General features: G+C 44.1%; 1 protein-coding gene across 11 annotated transcripts in view; it reads left to right on the top strand.

Annotated features, from left to right (window-relative positions):
* Nucleotides 1-18608, top strand: part of TMEM116 (transmembrane protein 116) — a 105799-nt gene that overhangs the window by 39690 nt on the left and 47501 nt on the right. For 8 of the 11 annotated variants that reach the window (XM_089323159.1, XM_017349545.3, XM_008272246.4 and 5 more), the window contains 3 exons: nucleotides 8079-8183; nucleotides 16479-16528; nucleotides 18517-18600. In XM_089323159.1, the coding sequence (XP_089179285.1) occupies nucleotides 8079-8183; nucleotides 16479-16528; nucleotides 18517-18600 (239 nt within the window). Of the gene's footprint in view, nucleotides 1-5300; nucleotides 5416-8078; nucleotides 8184-16478; nucleotides 16529-18516; nucleotides 18601-18608 lie in introns of all 11 variants that reach the window. The other 3 variants (XM_089323155.1, XM_089323157.1, XM_089323158.1) reach the window with 2 other exon arrangements.

The following is an 18608-nucleotide window of genomic DNA, read 5'->3' as shown; positions in this document are numbered from 1 at the left end:
CCGGCATCCCATATGGGCACTGGTTCTAGTCCCAGCTGCTCCTCTTCCACTCCAGCTCTCTGCTGTGGCCCGAGAGGGCAGTAGAGGATGGCCCAAGTCCTTGGGCCTCTACACCCTGTGGGAGACCAGGAAGAATCACCTGGCTCCTGGCTTCGGATCAGTGCAGCTCCGTCCATTGCGGCCATTTGGGGAGTGACCGATGGAAGGAAGACCTTTCTCTCTGTCTCTCCCTCTCGCTGTCTGTAACTGTAGCTCTCAAATAGAACAAATAAAAATCTTTTAAAAAAAGAATTCTTAAGATCTCAATTTTTTTCCTCAATAAAAAAAATTGGGGGAGGGAGAGGCAGGCATTCCCTTATTTATACAACAGATTAAGAGGTCCTAGACTTTGGAGAGTCCTAGCAGAGAAAGAACCAGTCATGATACCTAGTGTTTTTTTGTTTTTGTTTTTGTTTTTGTTTTTGACAGGCAGAGTGGACAGTGAGAGAGAGACAGAGAGAAAGGTCTTCCTTTGCCGTTGGTTCACCCTCCAATGGTCGCCATGGCCGGCACGCTGCGGCCGGCGCACCGTGCTGATCCGAAGGCAGGAGCCAGGTGCTTCTCCTGGTCTCCCATGGGGTGCAGGGCCCAAGCACTTGGGCCATCCTCCACTGCACTCCCTGGCCACAGCAGAGAGCTGGCCTGGAAGAGGGGCAACTGGGACAGAATCCGGAGCCCCAACCGGGACTAGAACCTGGTGTGCCAGCGCCGCTAGGTGGAAGATTAGCCTATTGAGCCACGGCGCCGGCCCAATACCTAGTTTTATGAATCTAGATTTGATTCTATTCTTTGAACAAGAGGAGTGGTTTAGAAAAAAATTTTGCCCCTTTTTGAAAACTGTTGCCAAGCTTTTTGGAACAGGGTTAGCAGTTATGAATTGTTTCCACTGAAGCAAGATTAAGATAATGGGCCTAAGCACTAGTAGGAAAGAATTCAGTTTGAGGAGAAACCTCTAGTATTGTAATGACGATAATAAATCATTAGAATCACTTCAGTGTTTCCTTGTCAGATGTGCCCATAATTTTCGTCTGTGTGAAAATGGGTTTGCTATTTTTTAAAAAAAGATTTATGTATATATGTTTTTGAAAGGCAGAACAATGAGATTGGGGGGTTGTGAGGAGACAGAGACTTATCTACTTGTTCACTCCTGAAGTGGCTACAACAAGAGCTGGGCCAGGCTGAATCCAGGAGCCAGGAACTCCATCCAGGTCTTCCACATGGGTAGCAGGGGCCCAACTGCTTGTCTTTCCAGGTGATTAGCAGGAAGCTGGATTAGAAGCGAAGTAACCAGAATTCTAACAGTTATAGGATTCTGGTATTGCAAGTGGTAGCTTAACTTGCTGTTCCACAACACTGACCCCAGATTTGCTATTTTTACCTGAACACCAGACACGACACTAGATGAATAGATCAGTGGTTCCTCAATTTCAGGATTTTACTGATGAGTAAAACTGAAAAATAATATGTAGCAGTTGTAATAATGTTACCAACTTCATATTTTTCTAAATTAAGAACATCTTAAAAACAATTACCATTTAATTTCATAAAAGAATATTTAGATAGAAATTTTGGCAGAGATCAGCTCTGTGGCACAGCTGGTTAAGCCGCCATCTGCAGCGCTGACATCCCTTATGAGCGCCAGTTCAAGTCCCAGCTATTCCACTTCCAATGCAGCTCTCTGCTAATGTTCTTGGAAAGCAGTGGAGGACAGCGGAAGTGCTTAGGCCCCTGCACCCACGTGGGAGGCTGGGATGAAGCTCCTGTTTCTTGGCTCCAGTCTGGCCCAGCCCTGGTTGCTGAAGCCATTTGGGGAGTGAACCAGTGGATGGAAAATCTCTCTCTCCCTGCCTTTCCCTTTCTCTCTGTGTAACTCTGCCTTTCAAATAAATAAATCTTTTTTAAAAAATTGGCAAAATATCTAAAAATAGAGAATGTTTAAGTTATTAAATTTAGCAATATGAAAAACTCATTACATTTCCTCTTTTTTTCAGAATTTACTTAAGATTTATTTATATATGTATTTATTTGAAAGACAGAGTGACAGTGAGAGAAAGATCTGTCCTCTGATTCACTCTCCCAAATGCCTGCAATAACCAGAGCCACTCTAGCCCAAAGCCAGCAGCCAGGAACTCCATCCTGGTCTCCACATGAGAGACAGAGGCCAAGAACTTGGCCATCTTCTGCTGCCTTCCCAGGTGTTAGCAGGAATCTGTGTCAAAAACAGAGTTCCTGAGACTTGAACCAGCACTCCTCTATGGAATGCTGCATTGCAAGGGGCTGCTTAACTCACTGTACCACAAATCTGGCCCTTCTCAGTATTTCATAGACCAAGGTCAGGGCTCGACAATAATTTATGAAATGAGATTGGGAAATTATTGCATTCAGTGCCATTTAATATCATTTCCATGTTTAAGATGTTAAAACTTTAGGAAGCATGAAATTTTTTGAAATTACTGTAAAGAGAACAGATTTCATGCATTCCATAGGTACAGTTCCAAGAAGACAACCACACTTCCCTCCCTCTCCTTCTCCCCAACATTCCCCAGATATTTTTCTGTTTTGAGAATTTCCTCCTCTACTAGGGTAGTTGTGAGGTACAAATTAGATCTAGGATTACTCAACTCTTTCTTTTTTCTTTTCTTCTTCTTCTTTTTTTTTTTTTTTTAAGAATTTTATTTATTTATTTGAGAGGTAGAGTTACAGAGAGGGAGAGACAGAAAGGTCTTCCATCCACTGGTTCACTCTCCAAATGGTCACAATGGCCGGAGCAGGCCGATCTGAAACTATGACCCTTAAGTTTCCTCTGGGTCTCCAACAAGGGTGCAGGGGCTGAAGCACTTGGACCATCTTCCACTGCTTTCCCAGGCCATAGCAGAGAACTGGATTGGAAGAGGAGCAGCTGGGACACACAAATTGAGGCCCATATGGGATGCCAGTGCCAGAGGCAGAGGATTAGCCTACTATGCCAAAGTGCTGACCCCTTCACTTTTTTTTTTTTTAAAGATTGATTTTATTTATTTGAAAGACAGAGTTACAGAGAGGTAGAGACAGAGAGAGAGGTCTTCCATCTGCTGGTTAACTTCCCAGATGGCCGCAACGGCCAGAGCTGCACCAATCTGAAGCCAGGAGCCAGGAGCTTCTTCCAGGTCTCCCATGTGAGTGCAGGGACCCAATGACTGAGCCATCTTCTGCTTTCCCAGGCCATAGCAGAGAGCTGGATTGGAAGGAGAGCAGCTGGGACTAGAACTGGCGCCCATATGGGATGCTGGCGCTTCAGGCTAGGGTTTTAACCCATTGTGCCACAGTGCTGACCCCCGACCCCCTCACCTCTTATAACTTTATTATATACCTGCAGTTACTGAGTTTCTGCCAAAAGTGTTATGTAGGAAACCCAGAGCTGTTCAGGGAGGAAGATTGGCTCAGCACAGCTGGAGCACCCTTCTGCTACTTCACTGAACTAGAACAGAGGAAATCAATCATTTACTAGTCTTTTGTTCTGGATTTTGTATGAGAGGTAAATTCAATTTAAGGAACAAACCATCAGAAATAATTTTAGTTTTTGATTAATAGACTTAGATATGGGTTTTTCCAAGTGCTATTTTCTTTCTTCAGTTCAGCCAATCAGTAAATATGTTTCAATGTCACAATAACACTTGATTTAGAAGGGTTTGTCGCTGGTGCTGCGGCTCACTAGGCTAATCCTCCACCTGCGGCCCCAGCACCCCCGGTTCTAGTCCCAGTCGGGGTGCCAGATTCTGTCCCAGTTACTCCTCTTCCAGTCCAGCTCTCTGCTGTGGCCCAGGAAAGCAATGGAGGATGGCCCAAGTGCTTGGGCCCTGCACACGCATGGAAGACCAGGAGGAAGCACCTGGCTCCTGGCTTTGGATTGGCGCTGTGCGCCAGCCATGGCAGCCATTTTGGGGGGTAAACCAACAGAAGGAAGACCTTTCTCTCTGTCTCTCTCTCTCTCTCACTGTCTAACTCTGCCTGTCCAAAATAAATAAATAAATAAATAAATAAATAAAAAAGAAGGGTTTGTCTGCACTATAGCGACTGACTCTGAAGGGTGGAATCCAGTCTGTTAGATTAATAGCTCTGTACTGAGCAGACTAATCTTTAGATTAATCCACCAGATCAACTTCTCAGACATTTACTTATTTTTAAATCTGAAAACTTCAAGGTAGGTCAAATTAAGAGCACTGATGTGTTTGCTATAGAGGATTGAGGAATCTATCAAATATAATGATATCCTGGTTCTTCTATGAAAACACCTATTGCTTCTTTAGGCACCTGTTTCCTTAGAGTGGTCACTCTGTTTCAGTGGCAGTAAGTGGAGAAGAGGACATGAGAGAATAATCACATTTCAGATTTTTACTACCAATATTGCAGAGCTGTGTAATGTAGGGAACAGTACTTCCTCCTGTATTCCATTACTTATCTCACATGCAGAGTAACCAGTACTTGAACTGGCATTCTGATAGGTGTCACAAGTGGCAGCTTAACCCATTATGCCACAATACCTGCCCCATGCAGAATATTTTGTCTCTCTGGGCCAGCATTGTGGCATAGCAGATTAAGCCTCCACCTGCAATACCAGTATCCAATATGAGCAGCAGTTTGAGATTCTTTTCCCATCTAGCTGCCTGCTGATGTGCCTGGGAAAACAGCTGAAGATGGCCCAAGTGCTTGGGTCCTGCACCCGCATGGGAAACCCAGATAAAGCTCGTGGCTCCTGGCTCCTGGCTTCAGCCTGGTCCCTCCTTGGCCATTGTGGCCATCTGGGGAGTGAACCAGGAGATCGAACATCTCTTTGTACCTCTGCCTTTCAAACAAATATTTTTTTCAAACAAATATTAAAAAATCTAAAACAAAAAGAATATTTTGATTCCTAGTCTTTTGTTCTTTCTTACAAATTTTGGAATCATCTTGTGAAGGTCAAAAAGAAAACTTGTTGAGATTTTGATAAAGATTCAACTGAATTATTGAACCAATTAACAGAGAATCAATCTCTCTTCAGTTCATGAGCATGACTCTTCATATAATATTGAGGTCTGTATTTCAGTAAACTTTAATCATTTTATATGTATATATTCTACATATTTTAAAAGATTGATTCCTAGGTAGTTCAAATTATGTGTTATATTTTATTATATAGAATTATGTATTTATGTTACATGTCAAGTGTTACCATATATCACACATATGTTTTATTGTGTATTTTTTAAGATTTATTTTACTTCATTTTATTTTATTTTACAAAGAGAGGAAGAGACACAGAGAGGTCATTCATCTGCTGGTTCACTCCCTAAATGGCCACAACAGCTGGAGCTAAGCCAACCCAAAGCCAGAAGCCAGAGCTTCTTCCTGGACTCTCATGTAGGTGCATGGGCCCCAGCACTTGGGCCATCCTCTGATGCTTTCCCAGGTGCATTGATAGGGAGCTGGATTGGAAGTGGAGTAGTTGGGACTTGAACTGGTACCCGTATATGGGATGTCAGCATTGCAGGACAGAGCTTTAATCCACTGTGCCATAGCACTGGCTCCTTATTGCATATTCCAAATAAATAAAAAAATATATTTTAGATATTATGTAAATATGTAGTATCTTCCTAAATTTCATTTACTAAAAGTTTATTGCTGATATATAGAAATATACATGGCTCAGCAGGTTAAGCTGCTACATATAATGCTGGCATCTTATATAACTACTGGTTCAAGTCCTAGCTGCATCACTTTCTTTTTTTTCTTTTTTTTTAAAGATTTATTTATTTATTTTGAAAGTCAAAGTTACACACAGAGAGAAGGAGAGGCAGAGAGAGAGAAGGAGAGGCAGAGAGAGAGAAGGGTCTTCCATCTGCTGGTTCACTCCCCTGCTGGCTGCAATAGTCAGAGCTAGGCCGACCTGAACCCAGGAGCTTCGGAATTCCGGGTCTCCCATGTGGGTGCAGGGGCCCAAGGATTTGGGCCATCTTCTACTGCTTTCCCAGGGCATAGCAGAGAGCTGGATCAGAAGTGGAGCAGCCAGGACTCAAACCAGCGCCCATATGGGATCCTGGCACTGCAGGCAGCAGCTTTACTTGCTATGCCAGAGCGTGGCTCCTGTACCACTTTTATTTTTTCTTTCTTTGTTTCTTTTTCTTTTTTTTCTTTTTTTTTTTTTTTTGACAGGCAGAGTGGACAGTGAGAGAGAGACAGAGAGAAAGGTCTTCCTTTGCCGTTGGTTCACCCTCCAATGGCCGCCGCGGCCAGCGCGCTGCGGCCGGCGCACCGCGCTGATCCGATGGCAGGAGCCAGCAGCCAGGTGCTTTTCCTGGTCTCCCATGGGGTGCAGGGCCCAAGCACTCCCTGGCCACAGCAGAGGGCTGGCCTGGAAGAGGGGCAACCGGGACAGAATCCGGCGCCCCGACCGGGACTAGAACCCGGTGTGCCAGCGCCGCTAGGCGGAGGATTAGTCTAGTGAGCCGCGGCGCCGGCTTCTTTCTTTTTTTTTAAAGTTGATTTATTTATTTGTAAGGCAGAGTTACAGAAAGGCAGAGGCAGAGAGAGATATCCTCCATTCACTGGTTCACTCCCCGAATGGCCACAACAGCTGAAGCTGGGCTAATCCGAAGCCAGGAGCCAGGAACTTCCTCCTGGTCTCCCATGCGGGTACAGGGGCCCAAGCACCTGGACCATCTTCCACTGCTTTCCCAGGCCATAGCAGAGAGCTGGATTGGAAGTGGAGCAGCTGGGACTCAAACTAGCACCCTTATGGGATGCCGGCGCTGCAAGCAGCAGCTTAACCTACGACTCCACTTTGCTGGCCCCACCACTGTCAATGTAGTTCACTGCTAATGTGCCTGGGAAAGCAGTGGAAGATGGCTCAAATGCTTGGGCCCCTGCACCCACATAGGAGACCCAGATGGAGTTTCAGGCGCCTGGAGTTTGCCCAGCCCAACCTGGCCTTTGCAGCTACTGGGGAGTGATCCAGTCGGCAGAAGATCTCTCTCTATATCTCCCTCTTGCTCTGTAACTCTACCTTTCAAATAAATAAAAATCTTAAAATATATAGTTACTGATATTTTCATTTATTGTATTTGGCCTAGCAACCAGTGGGCTGCTGGATCCGGCTTTACCAGTTGTTACATTTTCTGGAATTTTTTGAGCCAAATTAAATGTAACCATTATTAAAAGTCAGTTATGTAAAAAATTCAGTTACATGAACTTGCAATTAGTTTATATTGTAAACAAAGGGTTACAATAATAAGTAATAAGATAATAATAATATAAAATAATATAAATAATAAGTAATAAGAGCTAATAATTTTCTAATTATTTTACTGTTACCTTTGCTTTGAGGATTGTTTGTGTATGCTGTATCTGTTGTGGTGAAAATACTATGTACTAGAAATCTCCTCCCATCTCTTCTTTTGAGTAACATGAGGTAGATAAGGCTGTAGTTCTTTTGCGTAGTCAAAAGGATAAAGTAAGTAAGGTGGGCATGTTTTAGAATAAAGATTGTATGGGACCTGCGCTGTGGCGTAACGGGTTAACGCCCTGGCCTGAAGCGCCAGCATCCCATATGGGCGCCAGTTCTAGTCCCAGCTGCTCCTCTTCTGATCCAGCTCTCTGCTACGGCCTGGGAAAGCAGTGGAAGATGGCCCAAGTCCTTGGGCCCTGAACCCCTGTCGGAGACCTGGAAGAAGCTTCGGGCTTCAGATCAGCACAGCTCCGGCCGTTACGGCCAATTGGGGAGTGAACCAATGAATGGAAGAACTCTTTCTCTCTCTCTCTCTCTCTCTCTCTCTCTCTCTCTCTCTCTCTGCTTCTCCTCTCTCTGTGTAACTCTGACTTTCAAATAAATAAATCTTTAAAAATAGAATAAAGATGGTAGGTATGGTAGAATTCTCAGACATTCCCCAGTTTTACCTAGTATAAAATACCAGGTGATATGTTATTAATAGAGCAGTAGATAGGTTTCTCATAATAGAAAATAATGGCCTATATTGAAGAAAATTAGAGTGGAATCATTATGATAGGTTGTTTGGATTTTCATCTAGATACTCTACATTTCCTCAATTCTCTACACCATCAATTACATCTGGTATCTGTACACAGAGCTGAGGATGAAACATAACGAGAGTGGACACAGCACATCTCCGCTGGTAAGTTTTATTCAGAGTTGATAGTATGCTAAAAGAAACCCATGTATCCTTCATAAACAGTGTAAACATTCAGAAACTAAGTGGTTTTTTTTTTTTCATGAAGGCTACTGACTTTATTGATCTATTAAACTTTTTGAGTACAGTCACTGTTCTGCCATAAAAGGAACCAAATGGCATCAAACATACAGGAGGTAAGGGTAGAGTGAGGGAAGGGGCCAGGAATCCACTCAGGAAAGTCAGAAATTATCAGTGTGGAACTGGCAAGAGAAACTGAAGGAACAGAGATGCATACAAGAGTGAGAATTCCAAAAAAGTTGAAATGGTTAGGGCAGGGAACTCCCAAAAATACCCTTGGAGTACAATGGAGGTGAATATGACAACAGCAGTCTATTCCTTTTAAGAGCACAGTGTGGAGTCCCCACTCAGTTGCAAACTGGAGACTCATCACAAGAAGGCAACACACCGCTCATCAGATGCACCCAAAGCATCCCAGGACTGCTTGGCCTTGACACTACGTGTTCTTCAGCCACTCTGAAGAGTTTTTCATCTTTCTTTAGCACTAGAAACTGGCTAAGGACTACAGAGGCCTTGTCAAAGCCTCGTTCCTCTAGCTTCTTCTCCAGGACTTTATGGGTCCTGGCCAGGCTCCCCAAAGACATTTTCCCGTTGGGTTCCATTGTCATCCTGATGAGGCTTAATTGGCAGGTTGGTAGGTTCGGCTGCCACCACTCAGCTGCTCACTAGCACTGTGTGAATTTTTGAAGGTTAATCAAAGAAAAAACATGTTATCACAGTTTCCATTCTGTTGACATTACTTCATCTCCTTTGCTTCTTCCCCCTGTCCCCCCACACAAAGGTTTAATTATAGAAAACACCATTTATACTGTTATTCCTGCCTGTTGATTCAGTAAGTGAAATCTTTCTTGGCTGCATACCAATCCATCATAGTTACTAGAGTAAAGAAAATTATTTTGGTGGTTGCGTTGTGGTGCAGCAGGTTCAGCTACTGCTTACAATGCCAGCATCCCATATCGGAGTGCCAGTTGAGACCTGGCTACTCTATTTCACATCTGGCTCCCTTCTAATGCACCTGGGAAAGTAGGAGATGATTCCCAAATACCTGGACCCCTGACACCCTTATGGGAGACCCAGCTGGAGTTTCAGGCTCCTAGCTTCAGCCTGGCCTAGCCCCTGACATTGCAGCTATTTGGGGAGTGAATGGAAGATCTCTGTGTCTGTCTCTCTCTCTTTTCCCCTCCTCTCTTACTTTGCCTTTCAAAGAAATAAATAAACCTTTTTAAAAAGATTTATTTTTTTCTTAGAAAGGCAGAGTTACAGAGAAGCAGAGGCAGAGAGAGGTCTTCCACTGGTTTACTCCCCAAATGGTTGCAACGGCCAGAGCTGGGCCAATCTGAAGCAAGGATCTGGGTATTCCACGTGAGGTACAGGGGCCCACGGACTTGGGCCATCTTCATCTGATTTCCCAGGCCATAGCAGAGAGCTGGATTGGAAGTGGAGCAGCCAGGACTTGAACCAATGCCGATATGGGATGCCAGCACTACAGGTGATGGCTTTACCCACTATGCCACAGTGGCATAAATAAATAAATAATAAATAAATCTTTTTAAAAAGAAATCTTGGACAAGAGTAAAGGAAGGTGTTCTGCAGACATGGAATTTGGGGCTACAGCTATTGGAGAGGGAGAGTGTTCTGCTTTGCTGTGTTTCTTCAGTATATGCAAGTGACAAGTGTTGTTTTGCGGATGGGCATAGGAATTTCAGTGTGGTAGTATGAAAAGAAGATGGGTCTAGAGAGTAATCGTCTTCCCTTCTTTGTTTCATAAAATAGTATGGGAGTACTGTCCAGCATTACAGTTATAAAAGATGAGAGAATACTAAGTTAGTATATCTTGATTCTTCTTTGTGCGTACATATATTATATATCACATAGTTCATCTACTTCAAGTGTACAATTCAGTTATTTCTGTAAATTTACCGAATTGTACAATCAGCATGATAAATAAGATTCAAGATATTTTCTCTGACCCAATAAAATCTTTCACACCCTTTGTCACTGATACTTTTCTTATCTTCTGTACTAGGCAGTCACTAATCTACTTCCTGTCTCTAAATTTGCTTTTTCTTGACATTTCTTATAAATGAAGTCATATAACACGTGGTCATTGTGACTGATGGCTTTCACTTAGCATAATACTTTTGAGGTCTAGTCATTGTTCTTCATCCTTTTATTTTTACTACTAAGTGGTATCCTATTGTATAGCTCACTGAATCTCTTATTTATAAATCTTTTAAAAAATATTTTATTTATTTAAGAGGTAGAATTACAGACAGTGAGAGGGAGAGACAGAGAGAGGTCTTCCAAATGCTAGTTCACTCCCCAAATGGCTGCAATGGCCAGAGCTGAGCCAATCCGAAACTAGGAGCCAGGATCTTCTAGGTTTCTCATGGGAGTGCAAGGGCCCAAGCACTTGGGGCATCCTCTGCTGCTTTCCCAGGCCACAGCAGAGAGCTAGATTGGAAGAGGAGCAGTTGGGACCAGAACTGGCGCTACAGTCAGAGGATTAACCTACTGTGCCACAGCACCGGCCCCTATTTATGATTCTTTTAGTATGTCACTATGTGATTTTGACAGATGATATTTTTATGATGTTACCAATTTTCATTTCATTAAATGCCTTTGTATGTTTTGGTCTATATCTATATATCTATATATATAATAGTCTTTCTGTTTCTGCAACATTTATTATGTTGTGGTTTCTGAAAAGGAATTTTTGTTAATGACTTGATGGAGTAAAATAATCTGAAAGCCTCCCAACACTTCCCTAGAGCTTGAAGATCACTTCTAGCACAAATGAATGTGGTATGCTCTCAGGCACATGATGAAGCTAAATACATATCTGTTGAATGAATAAATGATATTATAATGTAATGAACACTTCAGAGTAAATCAGGAGATGTGTCTTCTAGTCCCTGTTCTGTCGCTTACCTCCTATATAACCTTGGCCACATCATTTTTCTTGGGCTTCAATTTTTAATCATGAAGTAAAACATTGGTTTCTGTGGGTTTTTTCCTTTTTTAAGATTGATTTATTTGAATGGCAGAGATAAAAAGAGAGAAAGAGGGAGAGAGAGATCTTCCATCCGCTGGGTCACTCCCCAAATGGCTGAAATGACCAGGGCTGGGCCAGGTCAAAGTCAGGAACCAGGAGCTTCTTCTGGGTCTCCAACATGAGTGCAAGGGCTTAAACACTTGAGCCATCTTCTCTGCTTTCCCAGGCACATTAGCAGAGAGCTGGATCAGAAGTGGAGCAGGCAAGACTCAAACCGGCACCACATGGGATGCTGGCACTGGAGGCAGCGGCTTTACCAGCTACGCCACAGCGCTGACCCCAAGGCTTAACCTTCTACACCACAGTGCTGACCCCTCTGTGTTCCTTAATGTGCCTTCTAGCTCTGAGGTTATATGAAATCTTTATCTAATTGACTTTTTTAAAAGATTTATTTATTTATTTGAAAGGCAGAGTTACAGGGAGGCAGAGGTAGATAGATAGATAGAGAGAGAGAGAGAGAGGTCTTTCATCCACTGGTTCATTCCCCAGATGGCTGCAACGGCTAGAGCTGCGCCAATCTGGAGCCAGGAGCTGGAAGCTCCCATATGGGTGCAGGGGCCCAAGGACTTGGGCCATCTTCTACTGCTTTTCCAGGCCATAGCAGAGAGCTGGGTCAGAAGTAGAGCAGCTGGGACTCTAGCCAGTGCGTATATGGGATGCCAGCATTACAGGTGGCATTTTGACCTGCTAACTATAGCCCCAGCCCTATCCTGAGTAGTTTACCTCTCATTACAAATCTGAGCTTTGGTTGGGGAAACTTTATACCCTTGCTTCCTTAAAAAATTTAAGGCCTAGAAGCTATTTTCATATGAGTCCTTCTTGGATGGACTGTAGATGAGAATATCATTTACATATTGTAGAATGGCTCCAGTCTTTAATTGGAGTTCCTAATTTCCTTTGCAAGAGCATTGCTGAACAAATGAGGACTACCTCTAAAACACTGAAGATCAGTCCATTCAAAGGCAATCCTTTCAGAGGGATTCTGGGCTCAGTGGCATGTAAAAGAAAGCATCTTTTATTTTTATCAGAAGTTTTAATTTTTTAAAAAGATTTATTTTATTTATTTGAAAAACAGAGTTACAGAGAGAGGTTTAGACAGAGAGAGGTCTTCCATCCGCTGGTTCACTCCCCAGGTGACCACAACGGCAAGAGCTCCGCCGATCCAAAGCCAGGAGCCAAGAGCTTCTTCTGGATCTCCCACGCAACTGCAGGGTTCCAAGGACTTACCATCTTCTACTGCTTTCCCAGGCCATAGCAGAGAGCTGGATCAGAAGAGGAGCAGCCAGGACTAGAACTGGCACCCATATGGATGCCGGCGATTCAGGCCAGGGCATTAACCTGCTGCGCCACAGCGCCGGCTCCAAGAAAGCATCTTTTAGGTGTAGGACTGTGTGCCATGAGGTACATTCAGGTATCTGTGTTAATATAGTGTAAGGATTTGGCACAAGTGGTGAAGTGGAATAACTGCCTTATTAATAGTCCTGAATCATTCTGTAGTCTCCATTTGACTTTTCTTCCACCTCTATGTCAGGCCATAGCAGAGAGCTGGATCAGAAGTGGAGCAGCTGGGACTCAAAAGCATTAACATGGGGTGCCGGCACTGTGGGCGGTGGCTTTATCTGCTACCCCATAGCACTGCCCCCCCCCCCTTCAAATTTGGCTTTAAAACAGGTGCAGTGGGGATATTCCAGGAAGACTGACATGGAACCAGGACTGTATGTTTGAGAAACCTATTAGTCAAGGGTTGGAGTCCTCATCTTGCTTCTGGCTTGATGGGTGCTGGTGCTGAGGAAGTGCGGTCCTGCTCTTTAAGAGGCCTCTAACAGGCACAGCACGTGTAGCCTGTCCTGATCTCAGATTTGTGGATATACTGTATCCTTTATTTCCTCAGGAAGATCAGGCTGGGATCTGTCTCAGTGCTCGTTAGCATCATAACCAATGACTTAAATTTGGAAACAGTTAACCTGAGAGATGCACCAGGGTGATAGCAAATCCCTTCCAAGCAAAGGAGCTGGACATCTTCTATTTGAAAAACTGAAAGACAAATTGCCTAGAATGAGGTTTACTATCAACTCCCATAATAATGCAATTTTTTTTTATTTTTATTTTTTTTGACAGGCAGAGTGGACAGTGAGAGAGAGAGACAGAGAGAAAGGTCTTCCTTTTGCCGTTGGTTCACCCTCCAATGGCCGCCGCGGCCGGCGCGCTGCGGCCGGCGCACCGCGCTAATCCGATGCCAGGAGCCAGGAGCCAGGTGCTTTTCCTGGTCTCCCATGGGGTGCAGGGCCCAAGCACCTGGGCCATCCTCCACTGCACTCCCTGGCCACAGCAGAGAGCTGGCCTGGAAGAGGGGCAACCGGGACAGAATCCGACGCCCCGACCAGGACTAGAACCCGGTGTGCCGGTGCCGCTAGGCGGAGGATTAGCCTAGTGAGCCGCGGTGCCGGCCAATAATGCAATTTTTTTAAAGATTCATTTATTTAATTGAAAGTCAGAGTTAACACAGAGAGGAGAGGCATGGTGGGGGGTTCTTCCATCCGCTGGTTCACTCCCTAGATGGCTGCAACGGCTGGAGCTGCATTGATCCAATGCCAGGAGCTTCTTCCGGGTCTCCCACATGGGTGCAGGGGCCCAAGGACTTGGACCATCCTCCACTGCCTTCCCAGGCCATAACAGAAAGCTGGATTGGAAGTGGAACAGCCGGGACTCAAACCAGCGCCTATATGAGATGCCAGCACCACAGGTGGCAGCTTTACCTGCTACACCACAGTGCCAGCCTCAATAATATAACTTTTTAAAGATGGGGTCCTGCATGGGAAGTTAGTACATAGTGACCCCTGTGTCACTTAGAATGAACACCCTTACCTGTGACATCAACAGTCACCTGGAGCTCCTGACATGCGATGCCTAGGCAGAGTCCTCAGGCCCCAGTAGTCTTCAGACAAGATGACAAGGGAAGTGGGACCCCCTTTCCTCTTTTTAGAGGGTAGAAGAGTCCCTCTTCCTTTGGCCACTTTTCTTGCATTGGGGCATGGGTTGGGGGGTCCTTCACAGAGGGACACACCTTGTGTCTGTGTCCTGCCTTTCCACACCTGAGATACTCTCCTGTGGTCTTTTTTAACCAGACCATGATGTCCCCTGGGCTGATTCTTAGGTTGCTAAATACCTGAAATGCTGTTTCTACCATCTGGCTTATGGGTATCTGGAGTCCTATGGCCAATTTTTGAAACTATGCATAGGAGTGAGTCCATGAGAACAAATGTAGAGTGATGCACAGCTGAGAAGTCTCTAGAACCTGAAAGACAAAAGTAGGCTGTCCACAACAATTTACATTTAGTCATGTGATTGGACTCCCTTGTGTTTGATAATATCTGTTGTCCCAGGATCTCCCTTTTTTTTTTTTTTTAAAGATTTATTCATTTATTTGAAAGGAGAGCTACAAAGAGAGGGAGAGAGAGAGAGCGAGAGAGAGAGAGAAAGAGAGCGAGAGCGAGCTTCCATCCACTGGTTCACTCCCCAAACGGCTCCATTGGCCAGGGCTGAGCCAGGCCAAAACCAGGAACCAGGAGCTTTCTCTGGGTCTCTCACATGGGTGCAGGGACCCAAGGACTTGGAATATCTTTCACTGCTTTCCCAGGCACATTGGCAGGGAACTGGATCAGAAGTGGATCAGTTGGGACTTGAAGCAACACTTATATGGAATGCCAGCATTGCAGGTGGTGGCTTTACCTGCTACACCAAAGTGCCATCCCTGCAAGATCTCCTTTTACATCTCAAGGTGGGGTTCCCTACCCCAGACTCAGAGTTAATCCAGTTCTGCAGTATTCTCCCAGACCTGTGATTACCACCTCTAAGTGTGGTCCATGGTGGAAAGAAAGAAACCAAGAGTAGTCCCTCTAAACATAGTCCATGGCAGAGAGTGAAAGGCACTTCTAAATATGATTCTTGGTGAAAAGAAACCTCTCCCCTACTCTCAGTCCTTTTTTTTTTTTTTTTTCCATGCAGGCGGTAGTACCTTAATTGAATATACAAATAGGATGTGGTCTTAACATGCACTCTGTTCCCAGATGAGACAGGTGCATCCAAGGAATGTGGGTGTATCAAGCTGACAGTTAAAGAGAAAAAAAAACTTTCAGGAGTACAATAAATTTAGCTTACCTAAACTTCAGCTGCCTACTTACATATTACTTTCACCTTACAATATATATTTTTTAAAGATTTATCTATTTTACTTGTAGGTCACAGTTACACACAGAGAGAGGGAAAAGCAAAGAAATAGAGGTCTTCCACCCGCTGGTTCACTCCTCACATGGCCTCATTGGCTGGAGCTGCTCCGACCTGAAGCCAAGAGCCAGGAGCTTCCCCCAGGTCTCCTATGCAGGCACAGGGGCCCAAGGACCTGGGCCATCTTCTACTGCTTTCCCAGGCAGGAAAGCAGCCAGGTCTCAAACCGGTGCCCACATGGGATGCTGGCACTGCAAGCAGCAGCCCCACCTGCTACGCCACAGCGCCAGCCCCTCACCTTACAATATTTTTTAAAGTTTATTTTATAATCTTTTGTCAAGCCATCTGTTCAGTGTCTTTCATTATTAAGTCCTAGTACGTAGGAACAATTCTTTATAAGTGTCTAATATATAAGTAGGAGTTTTTTCCTGTTCTGTCTTATAGAGTCTAATGATCAGACATCCAAAGGGCTTATTTCATCCAACTCTATTATTCTAAAACTGGATCAATATACTTTATTCTGATCATCTGAATTCCCAGTGTTTTATTCCACCCATGACATCTGAAAATGTCCACACCTCTCTGAATATTAAAAAGAAAATGAGCATTACTATTAGTATGTGATTTAATGTTTGCCTTTGTTTTGAAGATATTTTATACTAAACCATATAAACAAATCTTATACTAAACTACTTCCTGTAGGCTCTCCTTGTCTCTTTTGTTATTGCTGCTCTTTTTAGACTACAGTAATACAGATAAAATCCTGTCATGTCCAATGCTAAGGAATTCTGTTTCACAAATTTTATAGCAAATATCATTTCATAGGAGGAAACTGGCTCTTGGAAATCTTTTTTCTATTGGTTGGTGATTGATGAGCTAGTATTTGTTGTTATGTGACTGGCAATGTCCTAAGACATTTCTCACATTTTTTCTTATCACAGATGTTAAATTATACATGTCAACTTGGTCAAATAGCCTTCATTTTGTCAAGGTAAGACTTTTCTTTCCTTCTCTGTTTAGAATTCCATTATTGTGGTTTCCAAGTGAGAACAAATAGTACAGTGCCCTTTATTTCCATTGTTACTCCTACGTTCTCATAGTGCATACTCTGCAAGAAACATTGATTTCATTTTTCCACATTGTATATGGAAGCACTTTAATGTTACAGTTTAGATGTTAGCTCTGATTGCCATCAACTCTATGTGGCCTTGAACAAACTGCTTTAAGTCTTTGGATCTCTAATTTCCTTTTTTCTGTTATAAAGAGTAATAATCAATGGCCTTCAAGATCTCTTCCACTTTATAACAGTGGTCGAGACTTTTAGGATTATAATACCTGGGAAGGGTCTAGATCTCACCTACAGTGATCATTTTAGAGTTGGTTTTAAAAATTATAAGTTTTGGGGCCGGCGCTGCGGCTCACTAGGCTAATCCTCCGCCTTGCAGCGCTGGCACACCGGGTTCTAGTCCCAGTCAGGGCACCAGATTCTGTCCCGGTTGCCCCTCTTCCAGGCCAGCTCTCTGCTGTGGCCCGGGAGTGCAGTGGAGGATGGCCCAAGTGCTTGGGCCCTGCACCCCATGGGAGACCAGGATAAGTACCTGGCTCCTGCCATCGGATCAGCGTGGTACGCCGGCCGCAGCTCGCCCGCCGCAGTGGCCACTGGAGGGTGAACCAACGGCAAAGGAAGACCTTTCTCTCTGTCTCTCTCTCACTATCCACTCTGCCTGTCAAAAAAAAAAAAAATTACAAGTTTTGGGGCTGGTTCTGTGGCACAGTGGGTTAAAGCCCCAGCCTGCAGTGCCAGCATCCCATAAGGGTGCCTGTTGGAGTCCCAGCTGCTCCTCTTCCTATTCAGCTCTCTGCTATGGCCTAGAAAAGCAGTAGAAGATGGCCCAACTCCTTGAGCCCCTGCACCCACGTGGGAGACCTGAAAGAAGCTCCTGGCTCCTGGTTTCGCATCAGCTCAGTTCTGGCCATTGTGGCCATTTGGGAGTGAACCAGCAGAGTGGAAGACCTCTCTCTCTGGCTGTACCTCTCTGTAACTCTTGTCTTTCAAATAAATAAAAATAATTCCTAAAAAATTATAAGTTTTGCTCCTTGGTCTTCTCTTCTCTATATATTTTTGAAGATTTATTCATTTATTTGAAAGGCAGTTACAGAGAGGCAGAGGTAGAGAAACAGAGGTCTTCCATCGGCTGTTTCACTCCCCAAGTGGCTACAATGGCCAGAGCTGCACAGATCCAAAGTCAGGAGCCAAGAGCTTCCTCTGGGTCTCCCACGTGGTGCAAGGGCCTAAGGGCTTGGGCTATCTTCCACTGCTTTCCCAGGCCATAGCAGACAGCTGAATTGGAAGTGAAAGCAGCCAGGACTCAAATCGGCGCCCATATGGGATGCCGGCACTGCAGGTGGCAGCCTCACCTGCTAAGCCACAGTGCCAGCCCCCTCCTCTATATTTAGCTAGATAAATTGCTGGCTGTTTATTTTTTTGAAGATTTATTTGTTTCTTTGAACGTCAGAGTTACATAGAGAGAGAGGGAGAGACAGAGACGAGATCATCCTCCAATGGTCACAATGAGAATCCTGCAGATTCTTCCTGAAGCTCTGTTAGGTGTATTAACCCAGGTACAAATCGTATTCTCCACTCCACTTCCCCAGGAACTGGAAAGGAAGAAATCCTTAAAGCATTTGAAGTATTTTTCTTGAAAAAATTGGATGTGTATATTTGTAGATATTGGCAGAGTTATGAAATTCAGAGAAAAGGAGAATATTATGCAAAAGGGGAAAAGCATGAAAATTAGTGTTAGATCCACCCATTCCTGAGTGTTGTGGGCATTTGAGCAGTGGACTGGCAACTGATAGTTTGGTAGTTTGTTGTCTCTCTCTCATCATCCCTCAAATAAATTAAAATATCTTCAAAAAATTTTTAAGTATGGATATTAGAGTGATGGATATTAGAGTGATAACAGTTTTTCTTCCCAGCCTGATACCTCTGCTATTAATGGCACCTGTATTCTGCCTGGGCAATGCCAGTGAATGTTTCCACAACTTCAGCCAGAGCCACAGGTAAATAA

This window comes from Oryctolagus cuniculus, chromosome 21 (assembly GCF_051225735.1).
Source record: "Oryctolagus cuniculus isolate XC-2025 breed Fujian yellow rabbit chromosome 21, ASM5122573v1, whole genome shotgun sequence".
NCBI classification, from domain to species: domain Eukaryota; kingdom Metazoa; phylum Chordata; class Mammalia; order Lagomorpha; family Leporidae; genus Oryctolagus; species Oryctolagus cuniculus.
Note: the sequence above shows the minus strand (reverse complement) of the source record. Positions and strands in the feature narration are given on the sequence as shown.